This window comes from Lipophrys pholis, assembly GCF_963383615.2.
Source record: "Lipophrys pholis genome assembly, chromosome: 12".
Classification (NCBI taxonomy): Eukaryota; Metazoa; Chordata; class Actinopteri; order Blenniiformes; family Blenniidae; genus Lipophrys; species Lipophrys pholis.
Genome location: NC_137641.1, coordinates 25,915,396 through 25,936,348, shown reverse-complemented (window position 1 = coordinate 25,936,348; position 20,953 = coordinate 25,915,396). Strand labels below are relative to the sequence as shown.

The 20,953-nt window shown below is 41.1% G+C and overlaps 1 protein-coding gene across 1 annotated transcript in view; it reads left to right on the top strand.

Moving 5' to 3' along the window:
• LOC308117808 (netrin receptor UNC5D-like) overlaps nt 1–20,953 on the top strand; it is a 200,310-nt gene that overhangs the window by 93,008 nt on the left and 86,349 nt on the right. The window contains exon 2 of the mRNA XM_080476938.1: nt 18,155–18,361. Within this exon, the coding sequence (XP_080333064.1) occupies nt 18,155–18,361 (207 nt within the window). The remainder of the gene's footprint in view (nt 1–18,154; nt 18,362–20,953) is intronic.

Below are 20,953 nucleotides of genomic sequence, written 5' to 3'. Positions count from 1 at the left end.
GCCTCGCTCGCTCCACTCAATAAACCGGGTCACAGTTATTCTTCACCTCGCCTGCTGGTCTGCGCATCATGCACCGGTGCGCACGCACGCACGTGCACACACACACACACATGCACACACACACACCCCTCCCTGACAAGCTGCATAAGCAGGAACCACACAGGTCGGCACATGGTGGACCTCGCTCTCATGTTTTTAAGATTAAGTGGCAGCCTCACCTTGACCTCCTGCGACTTTGCTGTTTGTTCTGTATGCCATCGCTGCACTCCTGAGTCCCTATTAGATAGATCGGGATAATCAAAACAGTATTAACTTTAGTGCTCAGCTGTGATCATAGCACAGCGCTATGCTCACATTGATAACCACTAACTGATTGCGATCACTTATAGATCAGCCCACTTCTCTCGTAGCATTTTTCATCAAGGCCATTGTTAATGCAAAGCTGTCCCTCAGTGCAGAGATGCATCAAGAGCGTCCTCATATCTTGATGTTCGTGAATTATAAGTGGTCAACTCAGTGAGTGAAATTGCATGGAATTATTCAAGCATTGTTGTAGTATTGATTTGTTCTGTGTTGGAGTGCATCTTCTCTCCTTCACATCCACATATCTGCATTTCAACTGGAGGCTTCTACCTGCTTCTGCACATCATTGTTACTTCAGGCCTCATCTTCAGGTCGGTATCCTCTAAAATACAGTTCTTGGTACTGGGAGCATGTTTGTAGTCGTTGTAGTGAAGGCCGATAATATAATTTACTGATATATGGATAGCAAGTAAAGACATTTCCTTTTTTTTAAATGAACAATTAAATGAGTCTTTTATAATAAGAATATGGAACTAAAAAATTTATAAAAGGAATTTATCAAACAAGGCAAATACACCATGTTTTATATAGTAGCTTGCAAAAGTATTTGCCTATTATATTTTTTTTCTGGGGTTAAAATAGTTAAAAAATTATGTGGTTCCATCAAAGGTAGTTTTCAACCCTCATAAGTCACTCTTCCACTCATGTGACTTATATAGGTTGTGAGATCAGTGTAATATTGTGTCTGTTATTATTTTGATGACTTATAGAAATGTCGTAACAGGTTTTCAGCACCATACAAATCTTAAATTCCTAAATTTCAGTTAAATAGTAAAACTAACAGAATAAGAAGTCAAAAGGTTAAATTAATAGTTTATTTATTGACTTGTTTCCTCATGTACTCACTTGTTACATCACACCTTAAGTCTCCTCTGTAGAAAGTACCTTTTTGAAACATACTTTAGTAGTTCGATCTCACTGTGCTTTTGGGCACGATGCTCCTGCAAGTCCAGTGTGTTCAGTCTCTATCTTCCTGAAAACAGATGCATTTCGACATCAGCAGCCATAAGAGTGACTGGTTATTCTGTGAAGAAATTTTAAGGTCCCTTGACAACCCTTTCCTCCATCAAACACTCTGTTCTTGGGCTTAATTTGCTGGTGGGCTGGGCAGCTGTTGCAGTTAATTTTCTTCACAGTCAAAAAATTAAAAATATATTGGGATCATTTGGAGATCATTTTAAAATCTCTCGCTGGGCTCAAAGGCATTCACAACCTTTCTTCTAAAGACTTAGGAGAGCGCTTTAGATCTCGGCTGGATGAGGCAACACACCAACAGCAACGAGCGCAACAGAGCCTGAATGTCACAGGTTTCAATATGACAGCTTGACCACATGTGAAGTCTCTGATCAGAAATGATTATTCACGCTTATTATATTCAATCTTTATAATGCAGGAGGATTGAGCCAATCCGAGCTGACGATGGAGGAAAGGCACGGCCCACCCATACAAAACACACCATGACACAACCATATAGTTCAGTACAGCTATATAGTTTATGATTTAAGTTTGACAACTGTGTGGGATGTACTACTTTCTCGATGACTGTTTTGATACTATACTATAGTATTATGAACAAAATACTTACACTTACTTTTTTTTTTTTTAACTTCCCTTTTGGGATATTTTTTTTTTAAGAAATGGCTGTACTGTACTTGCATTCAACACATATTCATGTCTTTTTTGGACTTATGACTGCACATGACAGCGTATATTAGAACGAGGTTTTACTTTAAGCATGTTAAAATCTTTGTTGTTAAGCAGATTATGAGTGTACATTGGAAGGGGGGGTTGCCCTAAAAGACAACGCTGCACACGCATAAATATATTATCTATATGTGTGTGTGTGTGTGTGTGTGTGTGTGTGTGTGTGTGTGTGTGTGTGTGTGTGTGTGTGTGTGTGTGTGTGTGTGTGTGTGTGTGTGTGTGTGTGTGTGTGTGTGTGTGTGTGTGTGTGTGTGTGTGTGTGTGTGTGTGTGTGTGTGTGTGTGTGTGGAAGGTGAGGAAAATGGTGGTTTTGACTGAACAGTTGAAGCTGCAGGTTGTCAAGGCCTCGTAAAAGAGGTATTATTGGTTGTGATGGTTGGTTGGAACAGTAGGTTTAGAGCTTTCCCGACCTTTTAATTTCAGTCCAAAAGTGCTCCTAATGAGGAGGAAGATGGCCTTCTGTCTGAGACTGTGTGGCAGATGTTATTTTTATAATATCCATATGAACAGCTGATGGCACAGCGCCTCCTCCTCCCTGCTTGTGGCTGCTTTAGTATTTTACCTAGCATTACTCAGCATTCTCCTCCTTGAAATTCATACATTGTTATGCTGAGAAAGCATATAGGTATAGGTTGTGCTCAGCGAATATACCTATACCTGAGACACTGAGCAATGAGTGCTTTCTTTTTTCTTTTTATGTTTGTCATGGGTATTTGTATGGTGTGTGCACAAATAATCAGGTTACATAAGGTGGAATCTGGGACACCGTGTGCAGAGGATGTGCCACAAGGTGCTCGGCGTGCCCCGCTCATTTGCTTGGTTATTTGAAGTGAAGCATAATTTTGTGTGAAATCAGCAAAGAGATTATGTTGACATACTTCGGCCGTGTCCATCGAAGCTTGACAAATGAGACTATTCAGCCTTAAAGGATCTGAATTCTTGTTGTTTTGCCACTTTTTTTCTGTTGCTTTAAAGATTAATTAGGAATCCTAGGCAGAGTACACGGGGACTCTTAAGTTATTAAGGAGTAAAATGGGAAAATGTTCATTAGTAATGTATTGCACTGCGAAACGGGAGCTTTCATCCGCTTTGCTTGGGCAGAAATCAGATATATCCTTCTGTCACTGCCGCAGCTTGTTAGATATATTCCTGTGGCTCAGTGTTTCCTGTCCTATTAAAAATCAGCAAATGACTTTCCCAGCAGCAGTCCGTATAGACATTATGATGTAACCTTTTCCTCAACTTTGTTGTTTATTATTCATGTTGTCTTGATCACAATTGATGCCCTATTACTGCAGAGCTTCGTGAGGAGATCACATGCGCCGACCACTCACATTGCATTCCTGGGGCGGTTAAAAGTAATGTTTTGAAGTTAATGCAGGACAGACTGGACGTTGATGCTTTGAACCACTGGCCGAGGCTCGCCAAAGAGAATCAGAAACAAGGTGAGAGAACAGCGCCGGGTGAGAGGAGAAGAGGGGTGGGATAAGGTTGCTCACTTTCTTGCATTTTTCAAGAACCATTAGGGATCTTTCCCTTTTGATACATGCACGTTCACAGGGAGACATGGAAAAGCACTGTACAGATGTTTGATTGCTATGAATTTTAAATGACTGCTTCCCTAACGGGGACTTGTGGCCAGCCTTCATTCTCTCGAGCCGAGCCACAGTGTCCCCTCAGATTCCTTTTGTCTTTTATTTCCTCCAGTTTTACCACACGTTATAGCATCATGAGGAAGTCATTATTGGGGAGAGCAGAGCATTATGTGGACCATCTTCTGCAGTCTGTCTGTTTAATTCTCCAGGGAGAACAGAAAAGTGAGGCTGATGTAGCTGAGTGAATCCGACTGATAGTGGCAGAAGTTAACACCTTCCTGTCGAGTAGAAAGACAGTTTTCAAATGATAGATAAGCCTTTAAAAGTGTCTCTAGGTTCTCACGAGTCCTGAAAGCTGAACTTGAGACCTCAGGTAGCTCTTAATCTCAACTGGAAGTCTGTTGAATATGTTGTGCTGTCATGTCGTGGGTTAAAAAAATTATATATATTATAATACATTTCCACAAAGTTTTCCTATGAAGTAAAAGATTGCTGTTTGACACTATCACTGTGGACTCTTTATACAGGAGCAGGTGCTTGTTTGGACAGACAGTAGGTCCAGTTGACAAAAACATAGCAAATAATTCATCACTTTGCAAATCAGATGAGAACGCTGATATTGTAGGAGATGGAAATGTTGCTGCTCACAGTATCTGCAGCATAATCAGTGATTTATGTTTTTAATGACAAGATTCTGAATGAAATGTTATGCCAGCTATTGGATGGATGAAGTCATAATGCATGTTAAAAACAAACAAACTCACACACACTCCTGCAATCCTGCAAAGCTTTTTCTGCTTTGAGTTTGTGAGATTTTTCCAAGGGAATTGTTTTTTAAACCAGACAGTGCTGTGCATAATATATATATATTATATGATATTAGTATATAGTCAGGGTCCACTGGTGAGGACACAGTTCTTTAACAAAGACATTGTGCACAGTAACTGTAAACCGCTGTTCTGAGGTTAATTCATTTTTGAGTAATTCAGGTAAATGTTACCAAATCGTCAGTGGTACAGTGACAATCAACTGACCTACAACATCCGATATGCAATAAATACTGTTTGCAACATGCTTTTTGTACCTTTTTTGTTGTTGTGTCATTCTCATTTTCCCCTTTTCTACTGAAAAAAATTACAATCATCTCCAAACTTAAGACAAATGTCTTCGAAACCTGCTATTTTTGTCTGGCCGTGCAATTGTAATATGCCAAATGGTGGGGAGGTCTTAAAGAATTGCACCCCTAATTATCATTGTGGTACATAATGAATGGTGATTAATGGTAAAAATACGGAAGGTGACCACCTATTCATTTGCAGCATATGAACTTTTATTAAATCTAATTCTTCCCACCAAACAAGCAATAAAATGACAAAACACCATTGTTAATGAGGAAACCTGACCACTTGAAATGTTCTCGCACATTTGGTTCCCATAGCAGTAATATATTCATAAATTCATTCAAAAATAAAGCCTCACTTTCATTTGTGGTCATTCTCCCTCAAGAAGACCGGAGTGGTGAAAAATAATGTGAGAAAAAGAGTTAGAGAGGATTGTTTTCCAGGTCTTTACTTATTTATCGGGCCCTCTTACAAAGTACACTCACATTGGAGTGAAGTGTCAGCTTGCCAGTATGATTGCGGCTGAGATTGTATACGCCACACAATACGTTTAATTATGTCGCTGTCTCTTCTCTGTCAGAAAAGACCAAATGGATCAAAGCCTATATGGAAAGAGTAAGTAAGCAATTATCTTCTTTTGTCTGCTATCAGTGTCAGTCGGTGGAGGCCTGGCTCCTAAACGACACCCGAGCAAACGCAGAGAATGAACGCGATAGATGAGGTAATAATGGCGCTGCACGCAGCGTGTTAATAAAAGCCGCTCCAGATCTCCATCTGTCAGTGCTCAAAAGTGGGGCTTGATTGGTCATGCGATAAGGACGAATTGAACGGAGGATATTTGACTCGTGTAGTTGATTTTACCTTGACTCTCCTCCCAGGCTGCAGGTAATTAAACTCGTACAAGGGCAAAGAATAATTTCATTGTTGATCATGGTTTGTAGAGGCTTGTCCTTTCAGAGAGGAGACGTTCCCGTCTGGATAAAGTACTTAACTTTTTGTAAGAGGACTTTAAATTGGTTGGGAAGTTAAAACTTTGTCTTCAAAGTTTTAATTACAGTCAACATTCAGTCAGACAGTTTTAAACACTTTAATTCCCGAGATTGCTGTTGTGTCTAAATCTGGTGACACCTATAATCAAAGACATGAGATGTGAGGCTCATGATAAGAGAATAAAGAAATCAGTCACTCATTTCACTCCCCCCCCCCCCCCCCCCCCCCCCCCCCCCATTCAATAAACAACCATGGCTGGAGTTCCAGGTTGTAGGGACGCTGTCTGTTTCTCACAACTTTTCCAGCTAAAGCTCATTCAAGCTTGTTCTACTTGCTTTCGTTTTTCATTCTTTTTACCTAATCCATTTAGAGGAAAGTTGAATATTGGACAAGATCACTGGACCTTGAAGCACTGAACTGTACACTGTACGAAAAGAGGCTCGGTAGAAGTTAATCTCATGGGAGATCTAACCAAAATCTCATGGGAGATCTAACCAAAATACACCATCTCCAAGAAGTATGTTTGAAGACACTGTTTGTCAATGGAAGGTTTAAACAGAGGATTCTGAGTTTGATCAACCAACATGTATTTTACGTTTAAATGAGATTAATGGATTTAGTTCAACATGCACTATAATTTTTCTTATAAACACCTAAAAAAAAAATCTTGATTTACCACAATTTTTTTTTAAGTTTTACTGCCAACACGTATTTCTGAGACGCCTTTTCCTCTGCGTGTGTCTGTGCATGTATCTTGGAAGTGAGTGTGAATGTGCATGTATGTGCGTCTGTTTTGGAGTTTTGTGTGGCATATATACTGAAAATATGAGAGGTATACTTGTGTATTTTTATGACAAAATGTAACGAAATCCAAAATTTGTTTGCTTATTTTAGCCTCAACAAAGAGTTCACATGAACACAGACCGTACCCGTTTTGTACACCCACCGTCAACCCCGACCTCCTCTCACCAAGATTAACTCGGCTCTTTTGACCATAAATAAACAAGTTAAAGAAAATGTTGCTTTTAAATGTAATCTCGTCAGTGTCACCTCTAACTATAACTACACAAAGTATTAGCTGTATGCAGAAACAGAAATCCTACTCCACAGGGATGTTTATTGTTTAGTGAGAAACGTTGAGGGAAAATATTTGAGGCAAACAAAACAAAACTGTCAGTCACTGAGTTGTTATTCAAATTGGTACTGTCCGTCACGGAGGTGCAGTCATTATAAGTTATGAGAAATCGAGTCACAAGTTTGAGTGGATTTTCTGGGATTATCCCGGCACTCTGTACAGATATACATGAGTCCGCAGCTTAGTTGTCATATTTTTAGTTTACACTTCTCATTTCTTTGGCAGAGGTCTTTCTGGTGAGATCCCTGAAATGCTGAATATGAAAGGAATGTGCACATGTTTTCAGGCATCCATTAGATACATTTCTCTTAATTTCAATCTTTGCACAAGCAAAATCTTAAAGAGAGGTGGTTGATGGCGTGGACATTAGAGGCCTGTTTGTCAGTTTGACATCCAGGTAACCCACTTTTGCTTCCGCATGTTTACTCTTTGATTATCGGGGCGAGCTGAGGGAAACACTATCTCCCTCCTGCCAAAGCCAGGCTGGCAAGCTGTCACAACACAGATGAAGACGCATATACCACCTGGGTGTTTGTAGGTGACACACATTCGCACAGACTGTGCACCCCTATGCACTGGTTTAAGCACACGTGCACACGCTAACAAACATAAAGCAGTAGTTTGTTTTGACAGACAAATATATTCCTGGTGGTGCTTTTTAAGTAAGAAAAAACAATACATATCTGAAGGAATTAGAGAGTCAAAAACAAAACATTTGTAAACAAGGACAGGGTTTTCACATAAACCTGCCCTGAAAGTTACCGAATGTGCTTTAAAACACCCGCCATCCAAATACAGTAGGTGATCTGTTATTTTTAAGGGGTAGCATTTCGCTGGGAACATTCATCAATGTAACGTGAACCATCAATACACAGCACAGTTAGGCTGCTGATATCTCAGAGCCGTAGATTCCAGCTCGCACAAGCCGGAGTCGAATAAAAGATCAATGCTTGAGACTGACTAGACAAACATTCGGCAAACAAACCCCATGCTGCTCCGAGATGGAGAGAAAGGTTGGCAGGTTAACGAGGGGTTGTATCTTTGGTATCTTGCGAAAGGGGAACAACATGACTCCTGCACTAAATATTTATACGTGTATACATTTTAAAATGGATGAAAATTCCTGTAATGGTAAAGTTGGATACTGTAGATTTCAACTTTAGCATCACTTCAGCAGTTTTGTGTCCCATGAAGTAGTCAAAGGTCTTGCAGCTATTATGGTTTTGCAGGATATGATAATGTCCTCTAAGGAGTCTATAAGAAAATGTGCCATCATAAATGCATTAACCCTGCTTAAAGTCATATTTACTCGGGCATTCAAGTAGTCACTCTGCATAAATTGAGCCTGCTCTTGGTCTGATTTCTGACCTCTGTGAGGCATTCGAGAGTGAAAGTTTTAACTTTTCTTAATGTTGTTTGCCGTGCAAGGGGGTAAGATGTAATCAATTTTCCTGTTTGGCAATTGGATGTTTCAGATTAGCCCGTGGAGCTTTAACACAATTCAAGCAGAGCTAAAAATCTGTCAGTCGATCCATTTTCTATACATGCTGTACGTAAGATACTGACCTCAGCTGACTGAGCAAGAGGCACGGTAAACCCCTATAGAGGTCTTTCTCAGTTTGGATCAGGGTTCTTTGCAGGAGTCTTTCTGTCTGTGTGGAGTTTGCATGTTCTTTCTGTACTTTTTTCCAACAACAGTCCAAAAACCTGTATTTTCGTTTAAATTGTGACTTTAAATTGCCTGAAGGTGTAACATGAGTCTATCAATTATATTGCAAAAAGTATTTGTTCAGCTATACAAATCACTGAACTTGGGTGTTTCAAACACTTCCATGGCCACAGATGCATAAACTCAAGCACCGGTGAAAGGGTGGGTTGCTCTTAGTCTGCCCCCTGTGCCATAAGTCCAACCGGGAAATTTCCTCGCTACTAAATATTCCACTAAATGTTAGTTGTGCTATTACAAAGTGGAAATGATTGGGAACTACAACAACTCAGCTACGAAAAATCAGAGTGGGTTAAGCAGATGCAGAGGTCACCATCTCTCTGCATTCAATAGCTACAGTCCTCCAAACCTCATGCGATCTTCAGATTAGCTCAACAACTATATGTAGAGAGCTTCATGGAGGGTTTCCATCACCAACCTGCTGGATCCAAGCCTGAAATCACCAAACACAATGCAAAGCGGTGGATGCAGTGGTGTGGCTTGGTTTTTCGGGAGTTGGGCTCGGCCCCTTAGTTCCAGTGAAAGGAACTCTGACAGCTTCAGCATACCAAGACATTTTGGACAATTTGTGGCAACAGTTTGGAAATTGCCCCCTTCCTGTTCCAACATGACTGCACACCAATGCACAAAGTACGGTCCATCAAGGCCTGGATGATCCAGTTTGACCGGCCTGCCTACACTCCTGACATCAACCCAATAGAACACCATTGTGCTGAATTAGATTGGAGACCATAAAGCAGGCCTTCTCATCCCACATCAGTGCCTGACCTTACTATTGCCCTTTTGGAAGAATGATCAATGATTCTCATAAACACAGTCCTAAACCTTGTGGAAAGCCTTCCTAAAAGAGTTGAAGATGTTACAGCTGCCAACGGTGGACCGACATCATATTATACCCTATAGCAGGGATGGGCAACTGTAATGACAGAGAAGGCCACCCCCCACCCCCGCTTCATGTAAACATATTTAGAATTTTTATGAAAAACAAAGTCACACACATATTGTGGCAGTTACCATGCATTTACTTGTGTTCACATGGGTTAAATTTGAAGTTGGTTGATGACAGTCAGGTGATATTATTAATCTTTTATTAGACTGATGTTAATCAGTGCCCGTTGAAGCAAAGATGAATTAATGCGATTTGATTGCCCGAGTCGTTAGTTAAACTTGCAAGCATCTAAAATCCAACATCACCAAAAATACTCTCTCACAAGTTGATGGATGTAGAAGAGATTCAACTCTGCGTCTCTGTTGTTGTTTGCTGTGCTTTGACAGTCCGTGTTGTCATCTGGTGCCGAAGCCAGATCTAAGTCACTCTCCCGCACCATGTGGGACAAAAATCTTGATGGGAGAGTGCACCAGCAGCCTTTGGCTCTCGTTTATTTTGCTCCATTCAGGTGTCACAGGACTCCTAACCTCCCACTGCTCCGGCGGGGCTGCTGTCAAACTGATAAGAGTTTTGGTCGTACCGAGCAGCTCCCATGTGAGGGCATAGCCAAGTGTGAAGCGAGGCCGATGAAGAGAAACAACATTTTGAGATATTTTTCCTGCTTTGTTTACATAAAAGTGAATTGAGCACACAGAAGAAAAAGTGGTCTTCTGAGAGTCAGCTCAAGTAAAGAGTCAACATTTGTCTGATCTTGTTTGGGTTGGTCAACATCTGGCACGCATGCTGAGAAACTGTCACTGCCTGTGAGTGCTTCAGCTGGTGTGTGTGTGTGTGTGTGTGTGTGTGTGTGTGTGTGTGTGTGTGTGTGTGTGTGTGTGTGTGTGTGTGTGTGTGTGTGTGTGTGTGTGTGTGTGTGTGTGTGTGTGTGTGTGTGTGTGTGTGTGTGTGTGTGTGTGTGTGTGTGTGTGTGTGTGTGTGTGTGTGTGTGTGTGTGTGTGTGTGTGTGTGTGTGTGTGTGTGTGTGCGCGCGTCCTGAGATGAGAGGTTTGCATCAATATTTGAACAAAGCGCTCTGGCATCTCTTTCTGTTCAGGCCATGCTGTTTTTAAAAGTCAGAGAGGCACAGCAGAAATGTATTGCTTGTGTGACTCCCGTTGCAAAAAATAAAAAATTACAAGTTGGAGAGTAGATTTAGAGCTGCAGGCATTTCTGCAGTGTGACTGAAGTTGCTGTGAGACTTGCCTTGGGACAGGGAGGAGAAGAACTGGGAAGAAAATAGGAATGTGATTTTAAATAATAGTACAAAATCTGCCTGTTCACCATTTTTATATTTAAACCAACTTTAGTTTGGAGAAAAAAATGTTGGAATAACGCTTCTGTAGACCTTCCAGTCCCATTTTGTGCAAAGCATCTGTGTGCATCCAGCTGGTGGGCATGCCACATGATTGCTAAGCAGTTCATTACCTGTCAGCCTGTCAGCGGGACACCTCTCGCCGTAGGTTGACATGTTGGGATGTGGATGAGTTGTGTGGTACCGTGTAAAAACACTAAACATGATCAGGCTTTCACGTGTTATAGCTTTTCACGCCTCATTTGTCACTGTGCGGTGGATCAAGAATTCCCGTATTCTGTTTTCCTCCTGTGGCATACTTGTCATTCAAAAAAAAAGAAAACCTCTGCAGATACAGACGAAGCTATTTGGGGGGGAGACGTACAATGTGACAGTTGTGATCAGATAGAAGTCCACAGTGAGTACCCGAGGTTACTTACATTTTATTTTTCCGTCCATTTATATTTCCAGCATTGAAAGGGTTAATTCCACGTATTGCCCGATCATATTTTTACCACTGGATTTACAGCTTGTTACGCTCACAAATGAAGCTATTTACTGTCATTTACTTCCGGGATAATGATTAATATGAATTGCCTGAAAATGCTAACAATTTATTAATTTTTTTGCATTGTTTTTCTTGCCGTGCACTCAGCTGATCTCAGCAGATGCTCCCCCAGTGCCTCTCACTATCTTCTACACCCACCTATCATCTGCTTCGCCTATCTCCCTCCACCCCCATCTCCTCGGCTAGCTTCACCTCTGATCTCCAAACTAGACCATCCATCTGCTGCTCGAATATGCGTCAGCACAGCCTTTAGAAGACACCTCGCACCGGGTGTATGTAATTAATGCATCGTTGACCGTTGCCAAGCTGTATTTATTCACGTATTTACACAGACATTATCCCATAAGTCAGTGTTTACAGAGGCAAAGCACACATAGCAAAACATATTCACAAAACTGTCTCCTATTCACCCTCAAAGTATGCACCTCTCTATTTCTTAACCTGTTACTGAAATGTCAACATGGTGTAATAATTATCAGACGATTATGCCACTGACACTTAATTAAGAAACCTAGAATTTATTTGTAGATTTGCGTGTTAACTCAGGACGAAGCAGCTGCTCTCAGGTCCTTAACACTGAATTTTGTCGGCAGATTGAAGCAGTTGGAATACTTTCCTCCAGTTTCTGTTTGAATGATTTGTTCTGACTTTAGGGCTAAACAACAGACCTAGAGATCTGTAAGATATGTTTGGGCCTTATTGTGTTACAGCATAACATTTGTAGGGTGTTACAAGAAGGTCAGTCACTCATACATGAGAATAATGCAGAAGGTGAGCTGTAATATAAAACATTGTTAGCTTCAAGCCACTGATTATTGGATAACACGTTAAGGCAGTGTTGCATTTTATTAAAGCAATATATTCTAATCATCCAAGTTTTCTTGCAATCACACGCAAAGGCAAACACATTGTCTTCTTTTTCATGCAAGTAATTTGTGTACTTTGCAGAATGCGCCGGAGATTAGTTGCCGGTGCCTTCCACCTGTTGGCGGTTTAAAATCAGACATCACACATGTGCCACTGTGACAAAAAGCAATCGAATTCACTCCGCTTCAGTAAGCAGTGCTCATGAAGCAAAAGAAATGGCAGGCACAAAAGGGGCCACAAGTGAGTAAACTTCCATTAAAACCCCTCAAAGTGTAGAGAGCAGTGGTTTTTGCAGTTCCAGAAACTGCAGATGCAGATTTGTTTTTATCCATTTTGACTCTTTCGTACTGAAGCACACGCAATTGATGGAAATGTGGCAAAAGAAATAGGACGGGACTGGTTTTCTCTGCCCTCACCGGCTGATTGGAAACAGCTAGTTGTATGTATGATGTCACTTTCAACAGTGCATTGTAGTCAACAAGTGGGTTGTGTGTTGAAGAGGGTAACGCAGTAGTCTATTGTGAAGAATAGGACTGCCATAGAGATTCAGATGGCAACTGGTTCTGTAATTTCTGAACATTTGTTCAATTCTTCTGACAAGTGGGTGGCTTGGACATTTTGGAGTTATTCTCCCGCTTTGTGTAGGAATGGTATTCTACCAAGTTGGGTTTTTAAAGCTGTTTTGACATGTGTGGATTGTGTTGAGGTTTGACATAATAAAAGGAATTCTGCAGCCCACTGAGCAGAGACTACAAGACATAAAAGACCAAAAGTCGTCGTCGCCCCCCCCCCCCACCAAATTTTTACCTTTTGGGTTTACGTCATCTCCCCTCCCATGTTGATTTATTTATTTTAATTTCATATGGAATTTTGATCTCTCCATTCATTATTAACTTCCTCCACTGACCTGTCCAACTCCACAATTGTGTGTTTTTGTGGGTGCTCAGTGTGCGATTCAGTCCGTCCAGATGATTATTCCTGATTAAACATGGCCTAATGTTTGCAAAATCCTAATTTTAATACTCCTGTCTGTTTGTGATGTCACTTGTGGTATTACCCTTATCGCAGGCAAAATCTATTTGTGCGAGCATGCAGGATCTTAGTTCTCTGAGGTGACTCTTTAACGTTACTTATAAGTGTTTCAGTTATGTTAATTCTTGGGTTTTGTTTTTAGACTCTACTTTGTTTCCCACCAACTGTAAAGCACAAGAATCTCTCTCTTTGTGATCTTGAGGTCGAGAGCGATAGTTTATTGCAACACTGGATAAGCTGAGTCAGTTCTTCTGCAGTATTACAGACAAAAAGGGCAATACTCAAAACCGTGAATCACAAGTAAAAGTCAAAAAGGCTTTACTTACATCAAGTTAGGTCGGGAACAGGCAGGCAGAGGCACATCAAAAGAGACGAAGAGCAGACGAACAAAAATCTGATCCAGGCAAAGGTCAGAATCAGGCAGGAAAGTAAAACCCTGCACAGGAATGTCAAGATATATTAATAGAGGATACTGTCTGTTACCTAAGGAGATAAAGAAAAAAAGAAAGGGAACTAGTATCGGCTGTGAAGGAGCACAGGGAGGTCAGATATTGCACATGGAACATCAAGCATTTTTGGACAGATGGGGTTTTCTGTGTTTCTTATATTCTGAAGGACGCTTAACCTTTTTTTGTAGATATGCATATGGTGGTGAAGTAAAACCTTCTTGGTGCCAATAGCTTCATTTGGGGAGGCATTTTTTTTAGAATAACTGTCCCATTGTGATGTTGAATAGAGTCATGAGGAATACAAAGCCCAGGTAGCTTGAGCAGCTACCGTGTAAACAATAAGCCTTTAATTGCTCACGTTTATGATTCAATTTTTTTATGTGTTAAGATTCTCATCAAGGTCATTATCTTCCGTCACCGTCTGTCTCTTGGGTCTTCCTCCGTCACACCAACTGCCTTCACGTCTTCACTGTTTCCATAAACTTCCTTACTGGGTTACTTCTCCAGCTCTGCCTACATCACACCTTTTCCCTACATAGCTACCATCCCGCTACTTCCTTAACTGAACCACCTTTCCCACCAAACTGTCCAAATGAAATGTCCAGCATCATGAGTTTCTAAACCCACAAAAAGTTAATGAAAAAAAACTTTATTTTTCTCGTGAACAGAAGTGAAGACCAAATACCCAAAGTCTCTTCTCAAATCAAATCACAAGAAGTTGAGTAGTTCTAAATGGCGTCAAAATGATTTCTTTTGGACAAAAGCTATTGAAGTAAGTGTAGGGCAGATGGGATCACCGGGATCTGTCAGAGGAGGACACGAGTACAAGTCGGCATGTGTCAATTTAGGCCGTCGTTTTCAGTCTGAACTCTCAGGTGGAAAATCGAAGCCGTGTTCAAATTTGCTGACATGGGGGACGGCATAGACGGTGAACTAGAAGCGGCAGGAGGAGGACTAATGCCTTCTGGGATGGCGTGTGTACACTGGGACAGTGAGAGGATCTACCTGATCCTCTGCAGTCTGTGCATCAAGAAGTCAGTTATCCATAGCATCAGCTGGTGTTTGACGTGAAAACAGGACAGCAGTTTGTCTGCCAGAATATGAGGTTGTGAGTGTGCCGAGTGTGGGGGAGAATTTGGCAAACATCAGCCTGGCAGCTGCCTTCAGTCTCTCCAAATCACTGTGAATGCTCTGGAGCAGCAGTCATCGTCCTCTTTGTGAGGCAGCCTGTGCTACCACCCAAAGGCTTAACCAAATTAGCCCAGTCAGCTCGAGGCTCTTTTCCCCTCTTGAGTTCCTTTAAGGTTTTATTATTTTTTTTCACTAAAGGCCATAAATATATTGAACTGACATAAGAGACTGCATTTGCTCGTCGCTTTTAATTCCAAAGTGCAGTGTTGGAGTCTTTGGTGTAGTCGAGGAAATTAAAACATTTTCCACCTCGCTTACAGGTTGCATCACAGTCGAAGTGGCATTAGCTGTCAGATGGTGTTTCCAGTACAAAACTTTGTGTGTGTGGCACACTCGGAGGCAGAGCAAGAAATTGGAAGAAAGAAAAAAAAGCCTTCCTGATAGAGCCATCACTCAACCCTTTGGCAGTGATATCTTGTTTTCCTCTCAGAGTGGGCTCGATGTATCTGTGCCCCTTATGTGTTATTGCCAAGTTGAAGCATTGGTTGTAGATCACTGTGAATACTGTGAAGCGTAGGGCAAAGCAGCACGCTGAATGACAGCGGCAAAGCAGATTGGAAGGTGATATTGGTCTATGGTCTATCCTGGGAGCATGTAGATGAACAATAACTTCTTTGCACTGGCCACACAATGTAAATTGTCAGATCGTAGAGAACAAAACAACCTACAGCATCAACACAAGCAACCCTTTTTTTCCAAGGCACCTCTCACGTGGTACCATCAGGGGTTGCCTCTTTCCCATGTGTGTGCTCACTCCAAGCTGCTGAGCCACAGGGGCGTCCTGCAGTAGCTATAGACCTTGCTTGGTGTTGCACTTTGTGATCTATATTCAGCAATTTCGAGAGCAAAGACAATGTTATGCTGCTCCCAGAGACAGTTAAGTGCTTGTGTTTCCCTTAGAGCCACATGTCCCACCACCAGCCTGAGGTTAAATCACACCACAGTTTCCTTTCTGTCTGCAGCAAATACTGCTGCACCTGCTAAATAAAAAATGAAAATTTGAAAAGCGAGCGGACTGCTAACTAAAGGCTTGTAATACATTGTGAAACCCTCACTAATGCAGATGTGTTTATGTATCAGGTATTAGTTGCAGCCGCATTGAGCTGTCACGATGGTAAGCATTAATATAATACCTGATCTATTAGCAAATGAGTCATTACTTGGAGGGCCGTGGCTTTGCTTGACAGCTACGTGTTTGTGCATTCTTGTTCCCATCTATCATTGTCTGGGTGTGCATTCACGTCTGTGTTTTGCATCCATCCAAACACAAACACACCATGTCAATGCTCCGCGCGCAAAACAAATTGGAGCACTCTGTACAAGAAAAGCTTGCCTAGGGGCTAGTCATTTTGAAATTAAAAGCATGTCTCTTTGTTCGGTCTCAGTTCCAGGAATGAAGGGGAGAATGCGAATGTGTCACACGGAGGGGAGAGGAACACTGAGCAAGTGCTGTGATTTTCACAGCCGGGGAATCACATAGACTCTTTTATCTGCTTCCCTCGATCAGGAGACATCCGGCAGGAAAGGTAGGAGGATTAGATTAGCCAGTGAGAGGGAGAGAAAAAGGGAGAGTGGGCTCTCTAATCCTGATGGGGTTTTCAGAGGTGCACCCATCGCTGTGGAGAAACATGCGGTGTGCAGCGTGGGGAGTTGGGTTCGGGAGGCGAGGATGTGGGATGGTTTGCCTCGCTAAACCCTTCACACTTGCATGAAAGAGGTTCCAGCAAACTAGGGGATTAGTCAGAGTGTAATTACACTTGTGGGCCTCAGAAGAAGCAAAACGTCCGCCGACTGGAACGCACCTCAGAGGGGCAGAGGAAGAAGGGAGTAATGCCTGTTAATGTGTTGCTAGTGTTTTCTCAGTGAATTCTTCAAATGAGTTAACAGGCGTCTGTGAACACCATCGTCTGAGATCAAAGTAGTATTTATAGGGCCGGTGCAGACTGGCCTGATCGTCATGATATATCTCCAGCTTGTTAACGTGAAGTGAGATATTTATTCCACTAACGTTTGAGTCTTTGGGTGGCGGCGGCATAGCGAATAGTTGGCGATCACTGTTTCTTCACAGCAATAAGGCCCCGGTTCTATTCCGCCCGCAAGGATGCTCTTTTGCCCCTTTAACACTTTCTTCCAAGTTACTCCAACTATAATGCGATTAACACACATTTTTATTGTATCTTCAGTCTTTAGCTGTTTTGTGATGTTGTGCTTATCAGAAGTGGAAGAAGTGGAGCTATTCACTTCAGTTACAGAGGTCGTTACCATAATATTGGATCTTTAATGCACGGCGCTACAATTTTAAGAATGTAGAAATTAGAGAATTTTCTTAGTTTTGAGTTGTCCATTGAATTATGAGACAACTGGTTGTATAGATGTTTCAGCTCTTGATTACACATAGTGAGAATAGTATTTAATCTCTAGCTGTTGGAGATTTGCGCTGTGGGAGACGTTGTCCCTCAGCTCAGCTCAGCCAGATCTCCAGAGACTTGTCCCCAGGAAACTCCCATAAAATTGGGATTTCTCACTTTCTAACACAGCTGTATTTCTGCTGTTGGCCTTTGTTGGCATACAGAGAGGTAACAGTACAGTCAAGATAACTTTTACCCAAAGTCTGCAAATTCCCACAGGACCTAAACATCTCCCCCTTCAAAGAATAAAGAGACAAAAATCTGGTAAACAATAACATTATTGGCTTGAATTATTTAAAAAAAATAAGTCTTTTTTTTATCATGAATATTGTGCATATTTGCCAACCATTTCATGTACATACACTGTGTGTTTAAATATTAAACAGTATAATGCTCAGGAGGATTTGTTCAGCAGTGGAGGAACTCTGAGAAACAGTACTGTAATGCTATGGCTGATAATGGACTGTGGGGACGAGTTCATGATCTGTTGTTGTTTTTACACAATTTCTCTCAAATGTAACATTTTTAAGTAAGTAATGGCTTTAAGATGGTTCAAGTTTCAGAGGCAGTGAAGGATGAAAACTGGAGGCAAGACAGAAAGACAGCCAGTTTAAATGGGCTGTGCTTGTTTTGCAGACAACTGAAGGGGAAGTCAGCTGGCATGACATGAATTTTAAGTGCTTTGAATCAGATATCTCGCTGTCACCAATTAAACATTCACTTTTCTGATGCGATTTGTTTATTCTGTTTGAGTCTGATGATGTTGTTTGTCATTTTAAACTCCAGGTCCTCGTGGTGAAGCCCCGCAGCATGGCCAGTCTGGGACCCTGCCCCACTTCCTGGAGGAGCCCGTCGATGCCTACATTGTCAAGAGTAACCCCATCAAGCTGCGGTGTCAAGCTCGACCTGCGCTCCAGATTTTCTTCAAGTGCAACGGTGAATGGGTCCACCAGAGCCAGCACTTGTCTCAGGAGCACACCGACCTCAACACAGGTACGGCTTCAGTTCATTTCTGGGGATACATAATGTATGAGTCCCTGACAAGGAGGGTCTGAGGTTTGTCAAATTTTCAAACTTGTTTTAAAAGCATACTTCCGGTTTGGTAACGTGTTCATGTCATGCAGGTTCAAAACCATTTTTATTTAAATCATTTTACCCCAAAATACAAGCATTTTACTGTTTCATACGTTCATCTATTTTCTTAGGCCTCGCATACACGACACCGTTTCAGATGAAAATGCATTGTTTTTAGGTTTTTGTTTCAGAAAAGTTTGCCATTTACAGAACAGCAATTGAAAACTGATGCCGGAAACATGGAAATGGCAAACACGCTGAAAAGGATGACGTTTTCATATAGGGCCACTAGTTAGTGCTGTGTTTGCCATGAAAGTACACACACATGTGCAGAGAACAATATTCTTTTAATATTAACAACAGGAGTACATGAAGTCATGACGCTCTGAAGGCAAGAAGTTGTTGTTACTGTCTATTTAATTGTGCATGTGCAAAATAACTATTTACTATGGCCGTAGTGCTCATATGCAGCAGCATTTCAGAAGGAGCGTTTTCAGTGGCTCCGAGCGCCGTTGTCCTGTAAAGTGTTCCGTTTTCACTGGAGTACTTTGTGGCATAAAGGGTTGCAGAGCCGATCCCATCTTTCGATCTTCTCAGAAGTTAGTGTAAAATTTCTGGAATTAAGGGATTGGTTTAGGAAAGTAGTAGTTATGGTTGAGGTTATAGTAAGGGGAAACTGAATGTGTACATGAATGTATGCACTGGCAAAGTTTTTGTTAAATAAGCCTGTGAAACCATATAAGCCATACTGCACATTAATGCATCAGTGATGTCCAGAGTTGTACAGCCATGGATCAAAAAGCAGCCTCAAGAATAAACGCACACTGGACAGTTTAGCCTTCAACAGCAGTGGTGTCAGTGGTTCAGGATAGAATAGAATTGAATAGATTAGATTCCTAATCCCAGAGGGAAATTCTTGGAAAGAAAAAGTTAAAACAAAGCAAAAAGCGAGAACGAAAATGTGAGCCAATGCGGCGGGCTGGATGCATCTTTCACACATGCCAGAGGGCAACATCTGAGTAGGTGTTACTTTCTGACCTCTTCCTCTCCTCAATAAACACATAAAAATATGAATAATATCACTTTTTCTCATTTCTTGAATTCAGTCCATTTTCGTTTTAGTTGATCTTTTTCTCTTCTGTTTTTAATGGGATTTCAATTTCACATTCATCACCTGACTTGATATTTTTCAATATTCATCTCATATAGCTTTTTTTTATCGCTTTTCACACTTTTATTATCTCACCACCTTCTTGTCACCAGCTATCATAATATTTCTCATGTTTATTATTATTAGTAGTAGTAGTATTCATTAAATTTTTCAGTTAATCAAAAATTGTAAACAAACCTTGTTATGACCCATACACAAATCCAAAAAAAAACAACATGCGCAATGCAACAGATATAGGAGGGTTTTTTTGAGAGTACATTGTATTTTGCACCAGAAGGTTTCATTAAAATTGGCTTTATGTTGGGATCGTAGTAATTTTTGGTAATAATTGTTTGGTCTATGAAAATATTGTCATTTTCATCACATACACTCTGCGCCACAGTATAGAAAAAATTGTAGTTTAAATTTAAAGGTTATTATGGTATTATTTCACCAGCCGCGCCCACTCAAAATGACATTGGGCGGCATGTGGCACCTGAACTAAAATGTCTTCAACACAGCTGATCTAAGTGAATATGGGATACAATGACTTTAACTTAAATGAAAATGGGAAATTTTGAAAAACACAATCCCAACACATTAATTATAAACCAGTGCAGTGCTTAAAATATGATGTTAATCCATAAACCACTTCCTTATTTAACAGCGGGTCAGTCATTTTGCAACGTGGGGGTCATCCAAACTTCTTGAAACATTAAAGAAATGTCTGTCCTTTCAGACCTTTCCCTGTCATTTTATGTTACGAAAACACAGCCGGGACTGAAGTCTTGAGAATGAACTTTGCTCGTGGCTCTCTGTGACAGTGCCTGCGGCTACGTCCAACCCCATAAATATATTTGCGTCTCCACTTTGCTGCTGTGTGTCACATTTGATTTGAACTGAAATGACAACTGTTAGAGCATGAAAGGCGCCAACTTGTTCAATTTCAGGATTAGGCTCCCTACTTGGAGTTGTGTCTTTTACTGATGCAACGTGCTGAAATTCAGTTGTTGTTGTAACTTCAAAATGAATCCAGTCAAACCACAAAGAAAATTTCCCTTTTTCTAATACTCCCGCTTGTTTCTGTTGCGTCATCTCACGATGGGCATTAAATTTCTCACGAATTCATTGATGTTTGTACAGCAAATTGAACAGCATCATTACTCAAACAAAGTCACACCCCCTCCCCGATGATATTCTGATGGATCCTGAAGCATCCCTTGAAAAAAGTTGCTTTTAAAACCAGGCAGTGGAATGACTTGGATTTATGGTTCTGCAGTGTTCATGTGTGCAGTGATAAACATATCAGCAACACTTTTTTTTGAATTTTTTTTATTTGTTTGTTTGTCAGATGCAGATGA